General features: G+C 36.7%; 2 protein-coding genes across 2 annotated transcripts; both read left to right on the top strand.

Annotated features, from left to right (window-relative positions):
* The first annotated feature begins 2924 nt into the window (after positions 1-2924).
* Positions 2925-3890, top strand: LOC147364909 (olfactory receptor 4N4C). Its single transcript, XM_086318870.1, has one exon. The coding sequence runs from the start codon at positions 2964-2966 to the stop codon at positions 3888-3890; it is 927 nt and encodes a 308-aa protein (XP_086174996.1). The 5' UTR covers positions 2925-2963.
* Positions 3891-17288: 13398 nt separating this feature from the next.
* LOC147364908 (olfactory receptor 4N5-like) lies at positions 17289-18227 on the top strand. The gene has a single exon (XM_086322108.1). It carries the CDS (start codon positions 17301-17303, stop codon positions 18225-18227), a length of 927 nt encoding a protein of 308 aa, XP_086178234.1. The 5' UTR covers positions 17289-17300.
* The last annotated feature ends 2131 nt before the right edge of the window (positions 18228-20358 follow it).

The following is a 20358-nucleotide window of genomic DNA, read 5'->3' as shown; positions in this document are numbered from 1 at the left end:
AGAGAGAAGAGATATTTAATAACAAAGATGGAAATAAACAGTTATTGTCCCTTCTGTTAAGAGGTGGAGCTTGCTGTGTGAGAGCAATGTTGGATTGCTAGAGAGGTAAATATATTTGTCAATCTTCATATTATAAGGAACAGGAAGAAGGAATAAATGGAAACATTTTACAGCTTTTCTGGTGGGACATCTGCTGTCTCATAATGCAATGGTGAGCTGTTATAGCAAAAACAAACTTTTTTATTATTTGAAATCTGAATTCAATAATACAGTAACATCTTTTATCTGTTCTTAATGATATAACTCTTGTTCCTCTGAATATTTAGAATTACTTTATTGAGAATACATAAAACTTTTATTAAGATACCAGTTTTCTTGGTCTTAAATTTATATATCATATTACTAGAGAAAGAAGTGAGGGATATTAGATGGTAATCAATACGATCTGTTAAGGAGTCAATAGAAGAACATAAGTGCATGATAGGAAAGCCAAGCACAGTGGAAAAATCTGCAACCTTTAACCTTTAATACTTAAAGTTTTCTCTTATGTCCTAAAGACAGTCTTGATATCTGAAACAGTATGAAATAACCAATTGTATAATAGAGTGCAAGGTGCACATAACTTAGGAATAAGTACAGAGAGATTCCTGACTTACTTTTCTAGCAGCAGGTTTTATTATACACAGAAAAAAAATGATAAATATTTAAGCCAATGAATGCTAGGGAAAAAGGAAGGAAGGAACAAATGAAAGGAGGGAAAGAGGAAGAGAGAAAGAAAAAAAGAAAGGAAGGAAAGAACAGAACAGAAAGGTTAATTTGGATTGTGCCATTTGTAAATGTTTGTGCTTCAGTTTGCTTAGGGAATCAATTCATGTGTTTGTGCATGTGTGTGTGTGCATATGTGCATTTGTATACATATCCGTGCATCTATGTGATATAAATTGCCTCTTTAATAATTCCAGATTTTAGCTATATACAAAAACATCTGCTATTAGTTAATCTATTTGGGTTTAGACACACAAAATCAGATATTTTTACATTTCGATTAGATATATATTACAGTGCAGTATTATCATCTAGTTCAAGTCTTCAAGTTCTGAAAATGTTCCATCCTAAAAATAAACAACTTTTTAGCATGTACAAGCAACATGTGTATTTTATTTGTACATTTTTGTATTCATTTTCGTTATGACACTTTCAAAAATAGAATTACAAAGAATGGGATATAATCATATATACATAGAAATTCTACTGTTATTGTTTTTGTGTAGAATGGGGAAATTTCTGCTCTACCCATCTTGAGTTCTTGTGGTTGGACTAATAATAAAATTTACGCAAGGCAATTTAATCACAAGCATAGAGGTCTTATAGAAATGAGATTTAAACAACTGGCCAAAGTAGGTGCTTTAATACTTTTTAGATGAAAAAACTGGAACTTTGTAACAGATAGGACAAAGAAATTTAGGCTTTAGATGGTCAATTAGCAAAGAATCTAAATGGAGTCTGGGTTTGGGGTAGAAAAATAAAAATAACAAGATTTGTTTATATGAGCTTCTGGCTTGAATTCCCTGTCTCTAGGACAAGGATGTCCTTTTACCCCAAGAGCAGGTGGTGCCATGAAGAGATTTTTTCCTGCTTTCAGGGAGACAGAAAGAAGGATCAGAGTGTCTCCCTTGCATTGACCATTTCTTAACTAACTTCAATTCAAAATAATCAGTATGCCATTGAGGCACATTTGAGGTGGCCTACACTGGGTCTTCAAATTTTCATACCAATAAATTATCCTGTACACTGGATAAGTACACTGCCAATTTAGAGACAACTGTACAGATAAGCCACAGATCTCAGTTTCTCCAGAACAACCAGGATTCTTTTTATTTAGACCAGGATGATGGGTTAATATTCTATAGAGAAAAGGGAAATATTTTAAGTAAGCAGGTTTTAAAAAATGTTTTAGGCAAACATTCCCTAAGGTATAATTTACATACAGTAAATATATTAATTTTTGTATAGTTTAATAGTTCAATAAATTTTGAAAAAAAAATACACTTGTAACCATTACAGATGAGATATGGAATGTTTCTTGCCTTAAAAAACTCTGCCATTCCTTTTTGCTGTCAATTTCCATCTTACCACCTTCCCCCTATTCAAATAAAAATTTGAAGAATTTTAAAAAGTTCATATGCCTCATGTGAATCATAACAAATGCAGGGCAGGACAGAGTGCTGCATGAGACAGCAGTTAACAGGAGAACAGGACAGAAGCAGAACAGTGTGGCTTCAAGATTTGGGTGCTGGCACTTAATGATTTATAGAAGAATAAAGGGTGGAAGTGGCTTCCCCAGTGCTCATGGGTAAAGAATCCACCTGCAGTGCAGGAGACGTGGGTTCAATCCCTGGGTGAGGGAAGATTCCCTGGAGTAGGGCATGGCAACCCACTCCAGCATTCTTGCCTGGAGAATCACATGGACAGAGGAGCCTGGCAGGCTACAGTCCATAGGTTACAAAGAGTTAGACACGACTGAAGCAGTAGCATGCACTCAGGTAAAGAGTAGAAGAGATTTCTTCATTTGTGGGAGAGTAATGGTATAACATTGAAGAAGGCAATGGCACCCCACTTCAGTACTCTTGCCTGGAAAATTCCATGGATGGAGAAGCCTTCCATGCAGTCCATGGGGTTGCTGAGGGTCGGACCCCACTGAGCGACTTCACTTTCACTTTTCTCTTTCATTCATTGGAGAAGGAAATGGCAACCCACTCCAGTGTTCTTGCCTGGAGGATCCCAGGGATGGGGGAGCCTGGTGGGCTGCCGTCTATGGGATTGTACAGAGTCGGACATGACTGAAGTGACTTAGCAGCAGCAACAGCAGCAATGGTATAACATAGATGTAGAATTCACAGTTTTTAGTGGGAGAAGAACTGGAAATAAATTCTCTACTCTCCCATGCACTACAGGCACAGGAGATGAAGATAGAAAATAGCACAGTGGTGACAGAATTCATTCTCCTTGGTCTGACCCAGTCTCAAAATATTCAGCTCCTGGTCTTTGTCCTGATCTTAATTTTCTACCTCATCATCCTCCCTGGAAATTTCCTCATCATCCTCACCATCAGGTCAGACCCTGGCCTCACGGCCCCCCTCTACTTCTTCCTGGGCAACCTGGCATTCCTGGATGCATCCTACTCCTTCATTGTGGCTCCCAGGATGCTGGTGGACTTCCTCTCTGAGAAGAAGGTGATCTCCTATAGAGCCTGCATCACTCAGCTCTTTTTCTTGCACTTTCTTGGAGGAGGGGAGGGATTACTCCTTGTCGTGATGGCCTTTGACCGCTACATTGCCATCTGTCGTCCTTTACACTATTCGACTGTCATGAACCCTAGAGCCTGCTATGCCTTGCTGTTGGCTCTGTGGCTTGGAGGCTTTGTTCATTCCATTATCCAAGTGGCCCTCATCCTCCGCTTGCCCTTCTGTGGTCCAAACCGACTGGACAACTTCTTCTGTGATGTGCCGCAGGTCATCAAGCTGGCCTGCACTGACACCTTTGTGGTGGAGCTCCTGATGGTCTCCAACAGTGGCCTGCTCACCCTGCTGTGCTTTCTGGGCCTGCTGGCCTCCTATGCAATCATCCTCTGCCGTATAAGCAGGTCTGCTTCTGAAGGGAAGAGCAAGGCGCTGTCCACATGCACCACTCATGTCATTATTATACTTCTCATGTTTGGGCCTGCCATCTTTATCTACACTCGTCCCTTCACAGCCTTATCAGCAGACAAGGTGGTTTCCTTTTTCCACACAGTGATCTTTCCTTTGATGAATCCTGTGATTTATACCCTTCGCAACCAGGAAGTGAAAGCTTCCATGAGGAGGATATTGAGCCGGCATGTGTTTTTCTGAACAGGTTTTATAATATGAAGTTATGAACGGGAAATCTGGCTGCAAATTTTTCATTCATTTAACAAATACTGCTTTTCATTGAGTGCCTTCCATTTTTCATATACTGCTATAACTATTGGGACTTCCCTGGTGGCTCCGATGGTAAAAGTGTCTGCCTACAATGTGGGAGACCTGGGTTTGATCCCTCAGTCAGGAAGATCCCCTGGAGAAGGAAATAGCAACCCACTCCAGTACTCTTGCCTGGAAAATCCCATGGACAGAGGAGCCTGGTAGGCTACAGTCCATGGGGTCACAAAGAGTTGGACACAACAGAGACTTCACTTCACTTTATTGTAACTAGTGGGGGAAAGTTATGCATAACAAGAGAATACACTTTGTGTGTTTAAAGAACATAAAAGAAACACCAGAATGGTTGCAGTATAATGAATAAGTGTGAGAGATTTTAGGTGTTAATTTATATGTAAGGGTCAAATAACTAAGGTCTCTTAGGCTGAGATAAGAAGTTTTATTTTATTCTAATTTCAGTAAGAATTCATATTTAGTACTTTAAGCAGGAGAGTTGACTTATCTGAAATTGTTTCTTCTATGATTTAGAGGAATATCAGGTTTCTAGGCAGAGATCAATAACCAGAAAAACATAATTAAAAGCCAAATGTTATGCTGCAGACTTGTTTTGAGCAGCTTAAAAAGTTTGAAAAATTTTGAAAACATATATCTTCTTCCTCCCTCAAAGTTGGTAGATATATGAAAGGAAAATAATTGGTTTTATGGAAAAAGTACCATGCAAATATTTCACTTGATTGTTTTTCAGAGCTTCATGATCATTACTAATGAGCTATTACAAATTCTCCCTGGATATTAAAATCTGCTTTTAACTGATTTCAATCTGATTATGATAATGATACTTATTGGTATTGTAGATTCTGTTGGAGGTTACATAACCACTCTAGTTATTTTCAGTATAGTGGGGTTTAATGTGGGAAATTAGGTATTTATAAAATTTTTTATGGAGTGGGAGACCATTATATGTGCTGGGCTTTAGATGTTTAAACATATATTAATAAAGAAGTAGAGAATCCAACAGCTTATATTGAGGTTAATTTTTTAAAAATTGACAGTATATGTGAGCTGCTGTCAGTAGAGATGGGCTTCCCTGGTGGCTCAGATGGCAAGGAATCTGCCTGCAATGCAGGAGACCCAGGTTTAATCCCTGGGTTGGAAAGATCCCCTGGAGGAGGGTATGGCAACCCATTCCAGTATTTTTGCCTGGAAAATCCCGTGGACAGAGGAGCCTGGTGGGCTACAGTCTTTGGGGTCTCAAAGGGTTGGACACAAATGAGCGACTAAGGCTTACAGGATATTTGAACAATGCTATCTACAAATTTGACTTAGTTGCTATTTATAGACTACTGCACTCAACAATGACAAGCAAATGTTCTTCTCAAGTGCACCAGTCATTCTCAAAGATAGATCATTGGCAAGCCCATAAAAGTCTCACTGTATTTCATATAGAATACATGCTCTGACCACAATGAGCCTGAATTGGAAACGACTGAGAAGAGAAACATATTCCACAAATATGTGCAAATATATTCACATGCTTTTAATAACTTAATGTACACCAGAAATATTACAGGGGATATTAAAGATATTTTTCCTTTAATAATCTATCTTCTGAGAGTTTGATTATTTCTTATTTGATTATTTCTTGAATAACTGTTTGGCAGATACAGCAGATGAGCAACTGGGTCTGAAGCTTCCTTTGTGGGAAGATTTTAAAGTACAAATTAAATTTCTTTAGTAAATATACAGCAATTCAAGTTATCTGTTTCTTCTTGAGTTAGTTTTGGTAATTAATGGTCTTAGGATTTTGTGCATTCGAGCTAAGTTATCAAATTTATTGGCATGAAATTGCTCAGAATGTTCCATTAGCATTCTTTAAATTTCTGTAATATTCATAATAATTGTTTTTTTTAACTCCTGATATTATTAGTTTGTGTAATCTCTTTTTCCCCTTGAAAATGTGGCTAAATTTTTCTGAATTTTATTGTTCTTTACAAGGAACTAGCTTTTGGGTTCATTTATTTTTCTCAATTTAAGAAATTTATATATTTCTTTCTTTATCTATATTATTTAGTTTCTTCTTTCTTTGGATTTAATTTTATGTTTTTTTCCTAAATTTGGAGATTAAATTATTGATTTAAATTCTTTCTTACAAACTTTTTAAATAAAATCAGTTGCTGCTACAAATTTCCCTCTCAGCACTACTTTATCTACATATTGCATATTTTTTATGTTGTGTTCTCATTTGCATTCCATTAATAATATATTCTAATTTCAACTTTGATTTTCTTACTCGTGAGTTATTCAGAGTGTGTTTTTTCCTAAAGTTTTGAGAATATGCCTAATACATTTCTAGTTTAATTCTATTGTAGTCTAAGAACATATTTGATATGATCTCAGTTTTTAAAAGTTTGAAATTTGTCCTATGTCCCAGAATAAATCTATCAGATTAATACCTGTCATGTTGAATGCCATCATAAGTTTTGAATTTAAAACAAGAGTGTACTTTTGAAAAATATTGAAAAATTCTCATGATCTATCTACAGGACACAGCAATAATAGCTCAACATTGCTGCTGCTGCTGCTAGGTCATTTCAGTCATGTCTGATTCTGTGCGACCCCAATAGACGGCAGGCCACCAGGCTCCACCGTCCCTGGGATTCTCCAGGCAAGAACACTGGAGTGGGTTGCCATGTTCTTCCCCAATGCATGAAAGTGAAAAATGAAAGTGAAGTCGCCCAGTCGTGTCCAACTCTTAGTGACCCCATGGACTGCAGCCTACCAGGCTCCTCCGTCCATAGGATTTTCCAGGCAAGAGTACTGGAATGGGGTGCCATTGCCTTCTCCACAACATAGCTGAGAAATTGTCAATTTTGTAAAACAGCATCTCATGGATTATCTCCTGAATTTCTTCCAATGAATTGTAAACTTAATCAAATATAATCTGTTAGAAATTACCCACTTTTCCAGTCTTGCCTGTTACTGTTTCAGCACAGGAAGGGAGTTTGATCCTTCAATGACTTTGCACACTGTTCTCCTTTACCTCTTGCTGATGAACGTTTCAGTGAAGACTGAACCATAGTGCTTCCTGCTTCTTGATATATTTCCAACGCCCATACCAGTGTTTACTTCTCTTTGCTCTCATGATACTCTAGCTGTTCTTTTACAAAGATTTTACCATTATTTTATATGTGTCTGTGTTTAAAATTTCTATCTTCTTTGAAATTAGAGTTTGTACTATTAAATTTGTGTTTCATCACAATGACTTGCTCTGATAGATTCTCAATAATGGCTAGTAAGAACTGAATGAGTAATGCATGCATTATGATTTCTTATTGTACAAAGCTAACTTGAAAAATTTTAAATAGGAACCAATATAGAGTTTTACTTAATGTGATTATGTTAATAATAATAATAATTTTAAAAACTGACTTTGTGGTAGAAAGGAATTGATGAAACATATATAACACCTGATAAGAACAGCCAGCTCATTAGAAAAGACCCTGATGCTGGAAAGATTGAAGGCAAAAGAGGGTGTCAGAGGATGAGATGGTTAGATAGCATCATCAACTCAAAGGACATGAATCTGAGCAAATTCTGAGGATAGTGGAGATGGTGCTCCATTATCTCCCAGAGGACTATCTCTGGGAGATAGTGGAGGACAGGGAGGCCTGGTGTGTGGCGGTCTGTGGGTTCGCAGGGTCAGACATGACTTAGTGACTGAACATTGTCTAAATATAAGGACATATTATATATGTTATTTTTTAAATTGCTTTTTTAAAAATATTCTGGAACCTATATTATGCATGAATGTATATGTTATACATACATATTATACTTTAAATGCCTGTATTAAGTTGTATGCAGCTATTAAAATTTATTTAAACAAACCCTACTTTTGCATATTTATCACTTTTTTAAATTAATATAGAGAAAAGACTGTATAATGACATTAGTTTTTATATGCATAATGCTTTGGGGAAGATGCACAAGAGTAATAGCTATTTCCTATTGTGAAGTTTGTGTTGGGGGATAAAAAATGGGAAGGAATTTTCTCTCTGTATAAATTTTTTCACTCTCTTGGCACTTTGACCCCTTTTCTATTCCTCAACACACCAGATCTTCCTTACTTTTTAAATTGGAAAAGAGAAGACTACTAGCCTTTTCAGAAAAAGGTGGATATTATTGCTTGATATACAGATCTTTCTTTTTGATTACCACTTACTGGAATGGCTTCTTTTAGACACTCAGCTTTTACTTTAATGAAACCTCCTCAGAAAGATCCTCTCTGACCATCCTTTCTAAAACACCAATCTCTTTCCCAAGCTCTCTCCAACTCACACTCTGCTATATTTCCTTTCTAACATTCATTACTATCTGATGTTTTCTTTCCTGCTTGCTTGCTTATTGTCTGTCTCCCTGAATTAGAATGTAAAATTCTAAAGGAAAGGACTTTTCTCTTGTCTGTACTGTACTGTTGACACAATACTTCCAGGCTCAGGGGAGACACCCAATAAGTTAATTGAGTTCAGTGCAAAAATCTAAGGATGTGTCAAAAAACTCAGTAATAGAGATAAATAATATCAATATTTTTTAAAATAAAAAGATCCCATTTTAAAAAGCCTCTAAGAACTAGCTTAGACCTTCATATTAATTTTGTCTTACATATTGGGATGAAGGTTAAGAAGTGAAACTCTCACTGTTTGCAGATGACATGATCCTCTACATAGAAAACCGTAAAGACTCCACCAGAAAATTACTAGAACTAATCAATGATTATAGTAAAGTTGCAGGATATAAAATCAACACACAGAAATCCCTTGCATTCCTATACACTAATAATGAGAAAACAGAAAGAGAAATGAAGGAAACAATTCCATTCACCATTGCAACAGAAAGAATAAAATACTTAGGAATATATCTACCTAAAGAAACAAAAGACCTACATATAGAAAACTATAAAACACTGGTGAAAGACATCAAAGAGGACACTAATAGATGGAGAAATATACCATGTTCATGGATTGGAAGAATCAATATAGTGAAAATGAGTATACTACCCAAAGCAATCTATAGATTCAATACAATTCCTATCAAGCTACCAACGGTATTCTTCACAGAGCTAGAACAAATAATTTCACAATTTGTGTGGAAATACAAAAAACCTCGAATAGCCAAAGCGATCTTGAGAAAGAAGAATGGAACTGGAGGAATCAACCTACCTGACTTCAGGCTCTACTACAAAGCCACAGTCATCAAGACAGTATGGTACTGGCACAAAGACAGAAATATAGATCAATGGAACAAAATAGAAAGCCCAGAGATAAATGCATGCACATATGGACACCTTATCTTTGACAAAGGAGGCAAGAATATACAATAGATTAAAGACCATCTCTTTAACAAGCAGTGCTGGGAAAACTGGTCAACCACTTGTAAAAGAATGAAACTAGAACACTTTCTAACACCATACACAAAAATAAACTCAAAATGGATTAAAGATCTAAACGTAAGACCAGAGACTATAAAACTCCTGAGGAGAACATAGGCAAAACACTCCCCGACATACATCACAGCAGGATCTTCTATGACCCATCTCCCAGAATATTGGAAATAAAAGCAAAAATAAACAAATGGGACCTAATTAAACTTAAAAGCTTCTGCACAACAAAGGAAACTAAGCAAGGTGAAAAGACAGCCTTCAGAATGGGAGAAAATAATAGTAAATGAAGCAACTGACAAACAACTAATCTCAAAAATATATAAGCAACTCCTACAGCTCAATTCCAGAAAAAGAAATGACCCAATCAAAAAATGGGCCAAAGAACTAAATAGACATTTCTCCAAAGAAGACATACAGATGGCTAACAAACACATGAAAAGATGCTCAACATCACTCATTATCAGAGAAATGCACATCAAAACCACTATGAGGTACCATTTCACGCCAGTCAGAATGGCAGCGATCCAAAAGTCTACAAGCAATAAATGCTGGAGAGAGTGTGGAGAAAAGGGAACCCTCTTACACTGTTGGTGGGAATGCAAACTAGTACAGCCACTATGGAGAACAGTGTGGAGATTCCTTAAAAAACTGGAAATAGAACTGCCTTATGATCCGCAATCCCACTGCTGGGCATACACACTAAGGAAACCAGAAGGGAAAGAGACACGTGTACCCCAATGTTCATCGCAGCGCTGTTTATAATAGCCAGGACATGGAAGCAACGTAGATGTCCATCAGCAGATGAATGGATAAGAAAGCAGTGGTACATATACACAGTGGAATATTACTCAGCCATTAAAAAGAATACATTTGAATCAGTTCTAATGAGGTGGGTGAAACTGGAGCCTATTATACAGAGTGAAGTAAGCCAGAAAGAAAAACACCAATACAGTTACTAACACATATATATGGAATTTAGAAAGATGGTAACAATAACCCTGTATATGAGACAGCAAGAGAGACACTGATGTACAGAACAGTCTTTTGGACTCTGTGGGAGAGGGAGAGGGTGGGATGATTTGGGAGAATGGCATTGAAATACGTATAATATCATATATGGAACGAGTCGCCAGTCCAGGTTCGATACACGATACTGGATGCTTGGGGCTGGTGCACTGGGACGACCCAGAGGGATGGTATGGGGAGGGAGGAGGGAGGAGGGTTCAGGATGGGGAACACATGTATACCTGTGGCGGGTTCATTTCGATATTTGGCAAAACTACTACAATAGTGTAAAGTTTAAAAATAAAATAAAATTAAAAAAAAAAAGAAGTGAGGAAAGCCTCAGATTATGTTTATAATTATGGAAAACATCACAATTTTCAAAGTCAAAGTCTTTTGGGAGGCAGAACTCTAACCTACTTCAAGGTGGGGCTCTTACTCCACTGAAGTGCATATCTAACCCTGTGTATTTTCTTTTTCCTATATACAGGCCTCTTTATCACTGGTTTCCTTTTGTAGTTTGTGGATTTGTGGAACGTGTATTACAGACCAGTGTCTCTCTGTCTCTTGACCTTTGAACATTTTATAATTGTCTTTCCATTTATGTCTCCATGAGTCTTTCTTTTCCCTGTTTTCTTGTTCAGTTTTGGTCATTCTAACCTTGTACTTCTTTATCTTTTCTCTCTTCTCTTTTTTAATTTCTCACACTATGTCCTTGAGATGAAAACAGATTAGAACAAATACATATTTGATTATGAATTTTATTTAGTTTACAAAAATGTGTGTTTAGTGATTTGGTTTTGAAGTGACACACAAACTCAGATTTCCTTTTAAAGCAAAACAATGAATACAACAATGAGATATAACAAGACTAAATTACGTTGTATTTAATTACTCTGAATTTTAATTAATTTTTTATTTTAGTATTAGTCAATGAAAAAAAAAACAATACCTCTCCACTCCTTGTTTTCGCTGAGGAAAGAAAAAGTGAGTAAACAACAAATACCAAGATCAGGATACATTTTTTCATATCCTATTTAGGAGGTCACTCATCTTTGAGGAAGTGATACATTTTACACCACACAGTTCTTTTTTCTAAGAAGTACTAGGCTTTGAATATCTTTATGAGCATTGTTCATATTCTGTCTGCTATGTCTACATCACCAGGAACCAGCAACATGCTGAATCTTACATACTCATTACTGACTTGACCACATTATTTGCTTTTAGGGTCAGACTGATGGTGAAGATAGAGGAATGAGTAATGCATATGCCTTGAGGGAAAAATCTAAGGGAGTGACAAAAATTTAGTAATAAACAATATTCTAATCAAATTTTTGAAGTGGGGTCGATTGACAATATTTTATTAGTTTCAAGTGTATAGCATACTGATTCAGATACACACCATTAAAAGTTATTTCAAGATAATGGCTATAATTCCCTGTGCTATCATATATCCTGTTGCTAATTTATTTTATACATATGAGTTTGTATCTTCTAATCCCACACCCCTAATCTGCCCTGTCCCTATGATATCCACTAGTTTGTGCTCTATATTTGTGAGTCTGTTTCTGTTTAGCATAAACATTCATTAGTAGTTAACATTCTACATATAAATTATATGATACAGTATTTGTCTGACATTTCACTAAGCATAATATTCTCTAGGTCTACTTGATATTGTAAAAAAACAAAATTAATTTTACAAAACTATGATAAACAAAATAAACACTAAATTTTAAATAAATGCTGGGTTAGTAATATTGCCATTTTGAGCCATATTGGAACCTGAGATAAAAGGAAACATTTGTAATGTTAGAGTCTTTATTTTGAAAAGTTGATATTCATAATTTTTACATTAACTCTGACTTTTAAACATTGCACTAAATTTTTATTTACCTTGATTACTAGGGGTTTTGGTATCAGGGTAAATTTTGCATCTGAGGCAATAATTCACATGTCTCATCCTCAACCTGATTCTGCTTGCTTCCTTGGTATACATATCAACAATCTCTCATCATTTATTTACATTTTTTTCTCTTTTTGATTTTATTATAAGATGTAAATAAACTTTTCTTAACTTTCTGTTTACTTTTGATCTAATAGACTTCCAAACAAAGTTGTACTATTTCAGTCACTGATAGGATTTTGGTATCAGAATTCAGGATTAACTCCCTGGGGCAGTAGATGACATATTCTAAAATATTTGCCCTTTACAAAGCTCTGGTATTTTCCTTGCCAAATTCAGTTGACAATCTAATCACTCCCTTTGGAAATAGTCAGCAGGGTTGTGGCAGTCTCAAATCTCCAAAGGACTTTCTCCATTGCATCATAAAGAGAGGAGATTTCAAAATCTAATGTTCTCTATGTGATGACAAATATTTATGAACAATGACAAGGATGGTCAGTTAATGTTTTATGGGAATGGGGAGGAAGGCAACATCATGAGAGTTATGTAAAACTTGGAGATTCAGATTTCTGAAGTTTGGGAGCTATTCATATTTTTGAGAAACAAGGAGAGGACAGTAGAAAAATACTGTAACTATTCTGCTGGTTCATTGGCTGCCTTGAAATGCAATGGACTAAAGGTCAGAGTTTGAGCAGGAATATTCAGAGGCTTAGGTCTAAATTCATGACTGTGGCATTTTCTACCCTCTCCCCAATAGATTTCCATTTATTTTTGATAATTGAAAGAATTACTTTAATGGTGGACAAACACTTTCATTCTATTTCCATAATTATGTGAAATGATCAATAGCTTTCAGAGTTGACATCTCATTTAAAACCAAGAAGCATGTAAATGACTGATATATTTTCTTTTCTTTTTACAGTACAGATGAAGAAGATGCAAAGAGGGTAGGCCAAGTGTTCCAGAGAAAAGCTTCACAGATTTTATGTTTTGCATTCACAGATTTTATGTTTTGCAGAACATTAGCCCAGATCTTATTTTCCATACTCAACATATTTGAGAAATTCCTGTGTTGCCTGTGATTCTGTTATTTATCAAAACAGGGTTTTTGATGGTTAGATAGAAAGTTGTGAAACAGAATAGTTTCCTGTAAAAACAGGAATTTTATATGAAGTCTTTTTCACCTCCACAGTTTCTTATCTCTATTTAATCACTCAGGTTTGTGCAGCTACCATTACCCAGAGTTCATCTTAAAGACATTTACAGAGGCTCTAGTGGCAATGTGTCCGTTCATTAGAGGTACCATTTAATGTCTAAATATTTTCCAGGTTTTTAGCTCTTCTTTAAACGTACTTAAATGAGCTATTACTACCATCATCAGCTCAATTTGATCCTGATATAACCCTTGTCAGAGTCAACTCATTATTCTATTTCTTGAATGAAAATTCAGATTTCTGAAATCTAAGTGACTTGTCCAGGGTCAAGAGTTAATGAATTGCTGAGGTGAGTCATCATAATCAGATAAAATGATTCCAAATCAAATTCAGTTAGGACATTGTCTAGAAAGTTAGCATTTGAAGGATATTTATAGATAATTTATAATCAATCTGTTCTATTGATGAGGGAATTCCTTATTGAAGGTGCATTCATTTGTTTGATGGTTTATATATTCATTATTAGCATAAGTATCAATTAAACATTTGATCATGTCGCCTAAGCGACATTTTTCAGAATATGTAAACTTGTTAATATATGTTTAAATAATTTACAAGCTTCAATTAATATGATGACAGATGTTGTACTCAAAGCTTTGGAAAAATTGTTAAATATATTCATTTCATTAGAGAGATAGTAATGAGATTTATTTTTCTTAAGGAAGATAATCAACTCATTTTATCAGGTTCATTTACAAGCAGAAAAAAAATGAGGAAATGGATAGCAGTTAATGAATGGTTAAGGTTTTGTAAATTGAAAAGAAATGTCTTCATTCAAGAGAAAATGGTTAGTTCAGTTCAGTCACTCAGTCATGTCTGACTCTTTGCGACCCCATGGACTGCAGCATGCCAGTCTTCTCTGTCCATCACCAACTCCTGTGGTTTACTCAAACTCATGTCCATTTAGTTGGTGATGCCATCCAACCTTCTCATCCTCTGTCATCCCCTTCTCCTCCTGCCTTCAATCTTTCCCAGCATCGGGGTCTTTTCAAATGAGTCAGTTATTCGCATCAGGTGGTCAAAGTATTGGAGTTTCAGCATCAGTCCTTCCAATGAGTATTCAGGAATGATTTCCTTTAAGATGGACTAGTTGGATCTCTTTGCAGTCCAAGGGACTCTCAAGTGTAGTTCTCCAACACTACAGTTCAAAAGCATCAAATCTTTGGTGCTCAGCTCTCTTTATAGTCCAACTCTCACATCCATACACAACTACTGGAAAAACTATAGCCTTGACTAGACAGACCTTTGTTGGCAAAATAATGTCTCTGCTTTTTAATATGCCATCTAGGTTGGTCTTAACTTTTCTTTCAAGGAGTAAGAGTCTTTTAATTTTATGGCTGGAGTCACCACCTGCAGTGATCTTGGAGCTAAAAAAAAAATAAAATCTGCCACTGTTTCCACTGTTTCCCCATCTATTTGCCATGAAGTGATGGAACTGGATTCCACAATCTTAGTTTCCTGAATGTTGAGCTTTAAGCCAACTTTTTCACTCTCCTCTTTCACTTTCATCAAGAGGCTTTTTAGTTCTTCTCTTTCTGCCGTAAGTGTGGTGCATATCTGAGGTTATTGATATTTCTCCCTGAAATCTGGGAAAATGGTTAGTACTCCATACTGAATTATTCTTTTGTAGACCAAATGTTTAGAATGGAAGATGATGGAAAGCATACACATTGCTCATTCTTGCTTGAAAGGAAACAACAGTGATGCTCTTTAAAATAAAATAGCAAGACAGGCATGACACATAAAGGAGTAACAATGAACATGAGAAGTGGAGAGAGTGAAAACCTTTCAGCATGAAAGGATCTGAATAAAAGAATGGAAGAAAGAAGAGAAAATGATAAAGAGTGAGATTTAAAGAAAGCAAAATAAAAAGTCAAGAAAATTAGGAGCAAATGAGAGACAATAAATTAATAGGGGAAAAACAAACTGCAATTGAGCTCATAAAATAAATTAGGAAATGAAAGGCTTCTTGATGAATAAAAAGGGAGAGAAAGAGAAAAGAGAGAAAATGAGAAAGGAAGCATGAAGAAATGTTCAGAGACGGGGAACGTCTAGCTCCAAGAGCTGGTCTGACCACAGTTTGCCCTCAAGGCAAGTACAGCGTTGCCTGATGATGTTTGTGTCTCTGCCCAAAGAGTGAAGGAGGCTGTCTTCCTGGCCTTCCTATTCCTCTATTGTGTCATCACTGCCAGAGTCAGATGCATCTCTTAATTAGCTGAAGGGCTAAAGAAGATTAAGGATATAGTGGTGAGAATTTAGATTTCTCTTTCAGCCTCTTCCTTTTTTATTTTTTAAAATATATATTTATTTCAAGATTCTTGTGCTATTTTTCAAAATAACTTTATTTATTTATTTTTGGCTGTGTTAAGTCTTCATTGCTATGTGGGCTTTTCTCTAGCTGCAGCAAGCAGGGTCTACTCTGCTTGAATTGAGGGAGGTACATGGGCTTCTCACAATGGTGACTTTTCCTGTTGTGGAGTATAGGCTCTAGGGTATTTGGGCTTCAGTAGTCGTGGCGTGTAGGCTCAGTAGTTGTGGTACTTGGCTCTAGAGCACAGGCTCAGTACTTGTACATGGGCTTAGATACACAGCAGCATGTTGGGCCAGAGATCAAACTCATGTCTCCTGCATTGGTAGACAGATTCTTTACCACTGAGCCACCGGGGACATCCTCAGCCTGGCAACAGTTTTCCCACTAATGTGGCTAACATATAATTTTTTATTCTGATGATGGTCATAATTTGTACGTATTTTTTTGGAAATGTATTTTATTTTACTTAGAGAAATGTTCACCTGACACATATAGTCTTTGGATTGATGCGAAGCACCATTTTGGAATCACAGTCAGGGAAATACATAGACAAGAACAGGATATGGGAAGAGAATGGATCAAGTATGTCAGGTAGCATGGAATCCTTTTGTTGGAAAACAGTGAAAAAACAGAGATGACAAGAAATAGGCAGAGTGGGAGAGCCTATAACTCTCAATTATAAAAACATTCAGAAATCTTCTCATGTCTTAGGGATATCATCCAATGCTGACACATCATGAAATGACACATCACTCACATCAACTCTGAGTGAGCTTGTGGGATGCAGTGAACCTAAAAGGAAATAGAGGGAACTCTTCACCTGCATTCCTGGGTTTCTCGGGTGTATTTTTATTTACAGGTGATGGAATGAATATTGAGATAAGTGTCTGTGGAAGTAGAGACAAGTTAAGAAGTAAGCAGAGAGGCTAACTGGAGGCCCTACAAGATATTTTTTTATTACAATTTTGTGTAAGTCTCACTTTGCCTCTGAGTGTGTGTGTGTGTGCATGCATGCATACATGCAGTGTTTCTATACATATATACGCTGACATTTTAAAGGAAGATTTTCAAAAATTCCATCTGTGGATGGTAGTACCTGTATATTAGTCATTCCATTCAGTTCTTGAGACATGTAAAGCAGATATTTTAATATTTCTTAAAATATGTACCATAACAAACCACTGTACATATTGTTTTGTTTTCTTGTTTTTTCCTTTCTATTACGTTCCTCTTATTTTTCATTCATACTTCTCTCTTTGTGTCTTTCTTTCCTAGTGACTAAGTCACTAGCGTTTTGTCAAGGTTTTTGTGTCTCTTTGTACATGTTCCAAAAAATTACTTAAGACATATTGTTTATAACTAACGTGGTAAGTTTGTCAGATATTTTTACCTAGAGAACAGTCCAAGTCTAGATGTAAGAAATTGTAATAACAATAAACTGCTTCTTTATGTACTTCAGGCAGAGACAATGGAGAGAGAGAATAGTACTGTGGTAACTGAATTTATCCTTGCTGGTCTGACCCAGTCTCAAGATGTTCAGCTCCTGGTCTTCACACTAGTCTTAATTTTCTACCTCATCATCCTCCCTGGAAATTTCCTCATCATCCTCACCATCAGGTCAGACCCCAGTCTCACGGCCCCCCTCTACTTCTTCCTGGGCAACCTGGCCTTCCTGGATGCATCCTACTCCTTCATTGTGGCTCCCAGGATGCTGGTGGACTTCCTCTCTGAGAAGAAGGTGATCTCCTATAGAGGCTGCATCACTCAGCTCTTCTTCTTGCACTTCCTTGGAGGAGGGGAGATGCTACTCCTAATTGTGATGGCCTTTGACCGCTACATTGCCATCTGTCGTCCTTTACACTATTCGACTGTCATGAACCCTAGAGCCTGCTATGCCTTGCTGTTGGCTCTGTGGCTTGGAGGCTTTGTTCATTCCATTATCCAAGTGGCCCTCATCCTCCGCTTGCCCTTCTGTGGTCCAAACCGACTGGACAACTTCTTCTGTGATGTGCCACAGGTCATCAAGCTGGCCTGCACTGACACCTTTGTGGTGGAGCTGCTGATGGTCTTCAACAGTGGTCTGATGACCCTCCTGTGCTTCCTGGGCCTTCTGGCCTCCTATGCAGTCATCCTCTGCCGTGTACATGGCTCCTCCTCTGAGGGGAAGAGCAAGGCACTGTCCACGTGCACCACTCATGTCATTATTATACTTCTCATGTTTGGGCCTGCCATCTTTATCTACACTCGTCCCTTCACAGCCTTATCAGCAGACAAGGTGGTTTCCTTTTTCCACACAGTGATCTTTCCTTTGATGAATCCTGTGATTTATACCCTTCGCAACCAGGAAGTAAAAGCTTCCATGAGGAAGATATTGAGTCAACACATGGTTTGTTGAATGGACTTTATAATAAGAAGTCTTGAAGGGGAAATTCTGGCTGAAAATCATTCACTTATTTAAAAAATATCCACGTGTATACCTGTGGCGGATTCATGTTGATGTATGGCAAAACCAATACAATATTGTAAAGTTAAAAAATAAAATAAAATATTAAAAAAAAGAAAAGTAAAAAAAAAATATTGTTTTTCATTGAGTGCTTCCCATTGCCAGGTACCATTGTTGTCAATATGGGAAAATTATAATAACAAGAAAACAAACATGCTATCTTATTCAAGAACATAAAGGAAACACCAGCCTGGTTGGAGTAAGGAATAAGTATGAGAGATTTAGTTCTTAAGTTATATATGGCTAGAGTGTCATATAAATAATGCTTTTTATACCAAAATAAAAAGTTTTATTCTATTCTATTTGAAGTAAGAATTCATCTTAATATTTTAAGCAGGTGAGTGATTCATTCACAATTGTTCTTTTATTATTTAGAACAACTTTATCAAGATTCTGGGCAAAGACCAGTAAGGACAATGAATCTTCACAAGTCATATGTTATGTTACAGTCCTATTTTGGACAATTTAAAAAGCCTGAGATTCTTGAAATACATATATTTTCCTCCTTCACCCAAATTTGGTAGCAGGGTAAGAAAACAAAATAACTGGTCTTATGGAAAAAAATGTCATGCAATTATTCCACTTAATTGTTTTCAGAGCTTCTTGATTACTATTAATGGAAAAAACTGAAAAGAAAAACAGCTACATTTGACATGTTAACAAATATATGTGTGGCCAAAAGGCAAAGAGTGATGAAAATCTGCCCACTCCATGTGGATGTGTGAGTTTGTTTCTGTATAATTACAGAGGTTTCCTCCTTAACTGAGGATGGTATAAAGGACCATCCATGCATAAAATTAAAGTAAAAAAGCTGTTAAGGAAATTTATATAAATGAGAAATTAATTCACTAAACACAAAAAATTAATAGGTGAATATGAAATAGAGGCCTGGTGTGCTGCAGTCCATGGGGTTGCAGAGTTGGACACAACTTGGAGACTGAACAACAACAACAATGAAATAGATAAAGAAGAAGAAAATATGGACAACTGAAATGAATCTTCAGTTAACAGGGAGAAATGGAAAGGATTATAAACATAAAAATAATTTTATTCTCAAAAACAAACCATGAGAATAAAGACCACTGATTCTGGTTAGCTTGTAGAAGAATGTTGTTCATGTGTTATCAACAATAAGAAAAGTAGAAAACAGAAAATTGCCAGTCCAGGTTTGATGCATGATACAGGATGCTCGGGGCTGATGCACTGGGATGACCCAGAGGCATGGTATGGGGAGGGTGTGGGAGGGGAGTTCAGGATGGGGAACACATGTACATCTGTGGTGGATTCATGTCAATGTATGGCAAAACCAATACAATATTGTAAAGTAATTAGCCTCCAATTAAAATAAATAAATTTATATTAAAAAATAAAAGTAGAAAATGATAATTACACTTTTCTATGAGGCCATCAGAGAGTGGATGAAGCAAAGAAGCCTTTGTGTTGAGCTCCAGAGAAAGGCAGAGCCTGTGTAGAAGAGCAGAGAGCTATGGTAGCTCCATAATTGTGGGCAAGTACCTAGTACGGATATGGGGATATGGTGGTATGATCCTGACATGGACTGAGATATTTTGTAGAGGTGAGAGGGAAAATAAGGTGACCTTTTATGATACGTGGGATGTGGACAGATTAGCATCTGAGAAAGCTCCAAACACAAAAATAGATAGCTCACTCATGAATTTCTCCCTCACTCCCACTGACACCTATACCAGTAATTTGCTCAGAAAAGGAGAAATGGAGGAAGAAATGAAAATCAATGCTTACTGCTGGCTTCACTGATAGCTCAGTTGGTAAAGAATCCACCTGCAATGCTGGAGACCTGGCTTCGATCCCTGGGTTGGGAAGATCCCCTGGAGAAGAGAAAGGCTACCCACTCCAGTATTCTGGCTTGGAGAATTCCATGGACTATATAGTCAGTGGGGTCATAGAGTTGGACACAGCTGAGGGACTTTCACTTCACATTGGCTGATGCATATTCTCAGCCATCATTATAGTATTCGATGTTGATATCTACAGATTTGTCATA

The sequence above is a fragment of the Bos grunniens genome, chromosome 10 (assembly GCF_055505025.1).
Source record: "Bos grunniens cultivar Pamir isolate PY7600 chromosome 10, Bosgru_T2T1.0, whole genome shotgun sequence".
In the NCBI taxonomy this organism is placed as follows: Eukaryota; Metazoa; Chordata; class Mammalia; order Artiodactyla; family Bovidae; genus Bos; species Bos grunniens.
The sequence above is the reverse complement of the archived record's forward strand: the minus strand, read 5'-3'. Positions and strand labels throughout refer to the sequence as shown.

Coding starts and splice junctions, on each gene's coding strand:
- LOC147364909 (XM_086318870.1), top strand. CDS start 2,964: ATGAAGATAGAAAATAGCACAGTGGTGACAGAATTCATTCTCCTTGGT.
- LOC147364908 (XM_086322108.1), top strand. CDS start 17,301: ATGGAGAGAGAGAATAGTACTGTGGTAACTGAATTTATCCTTGCTGGT.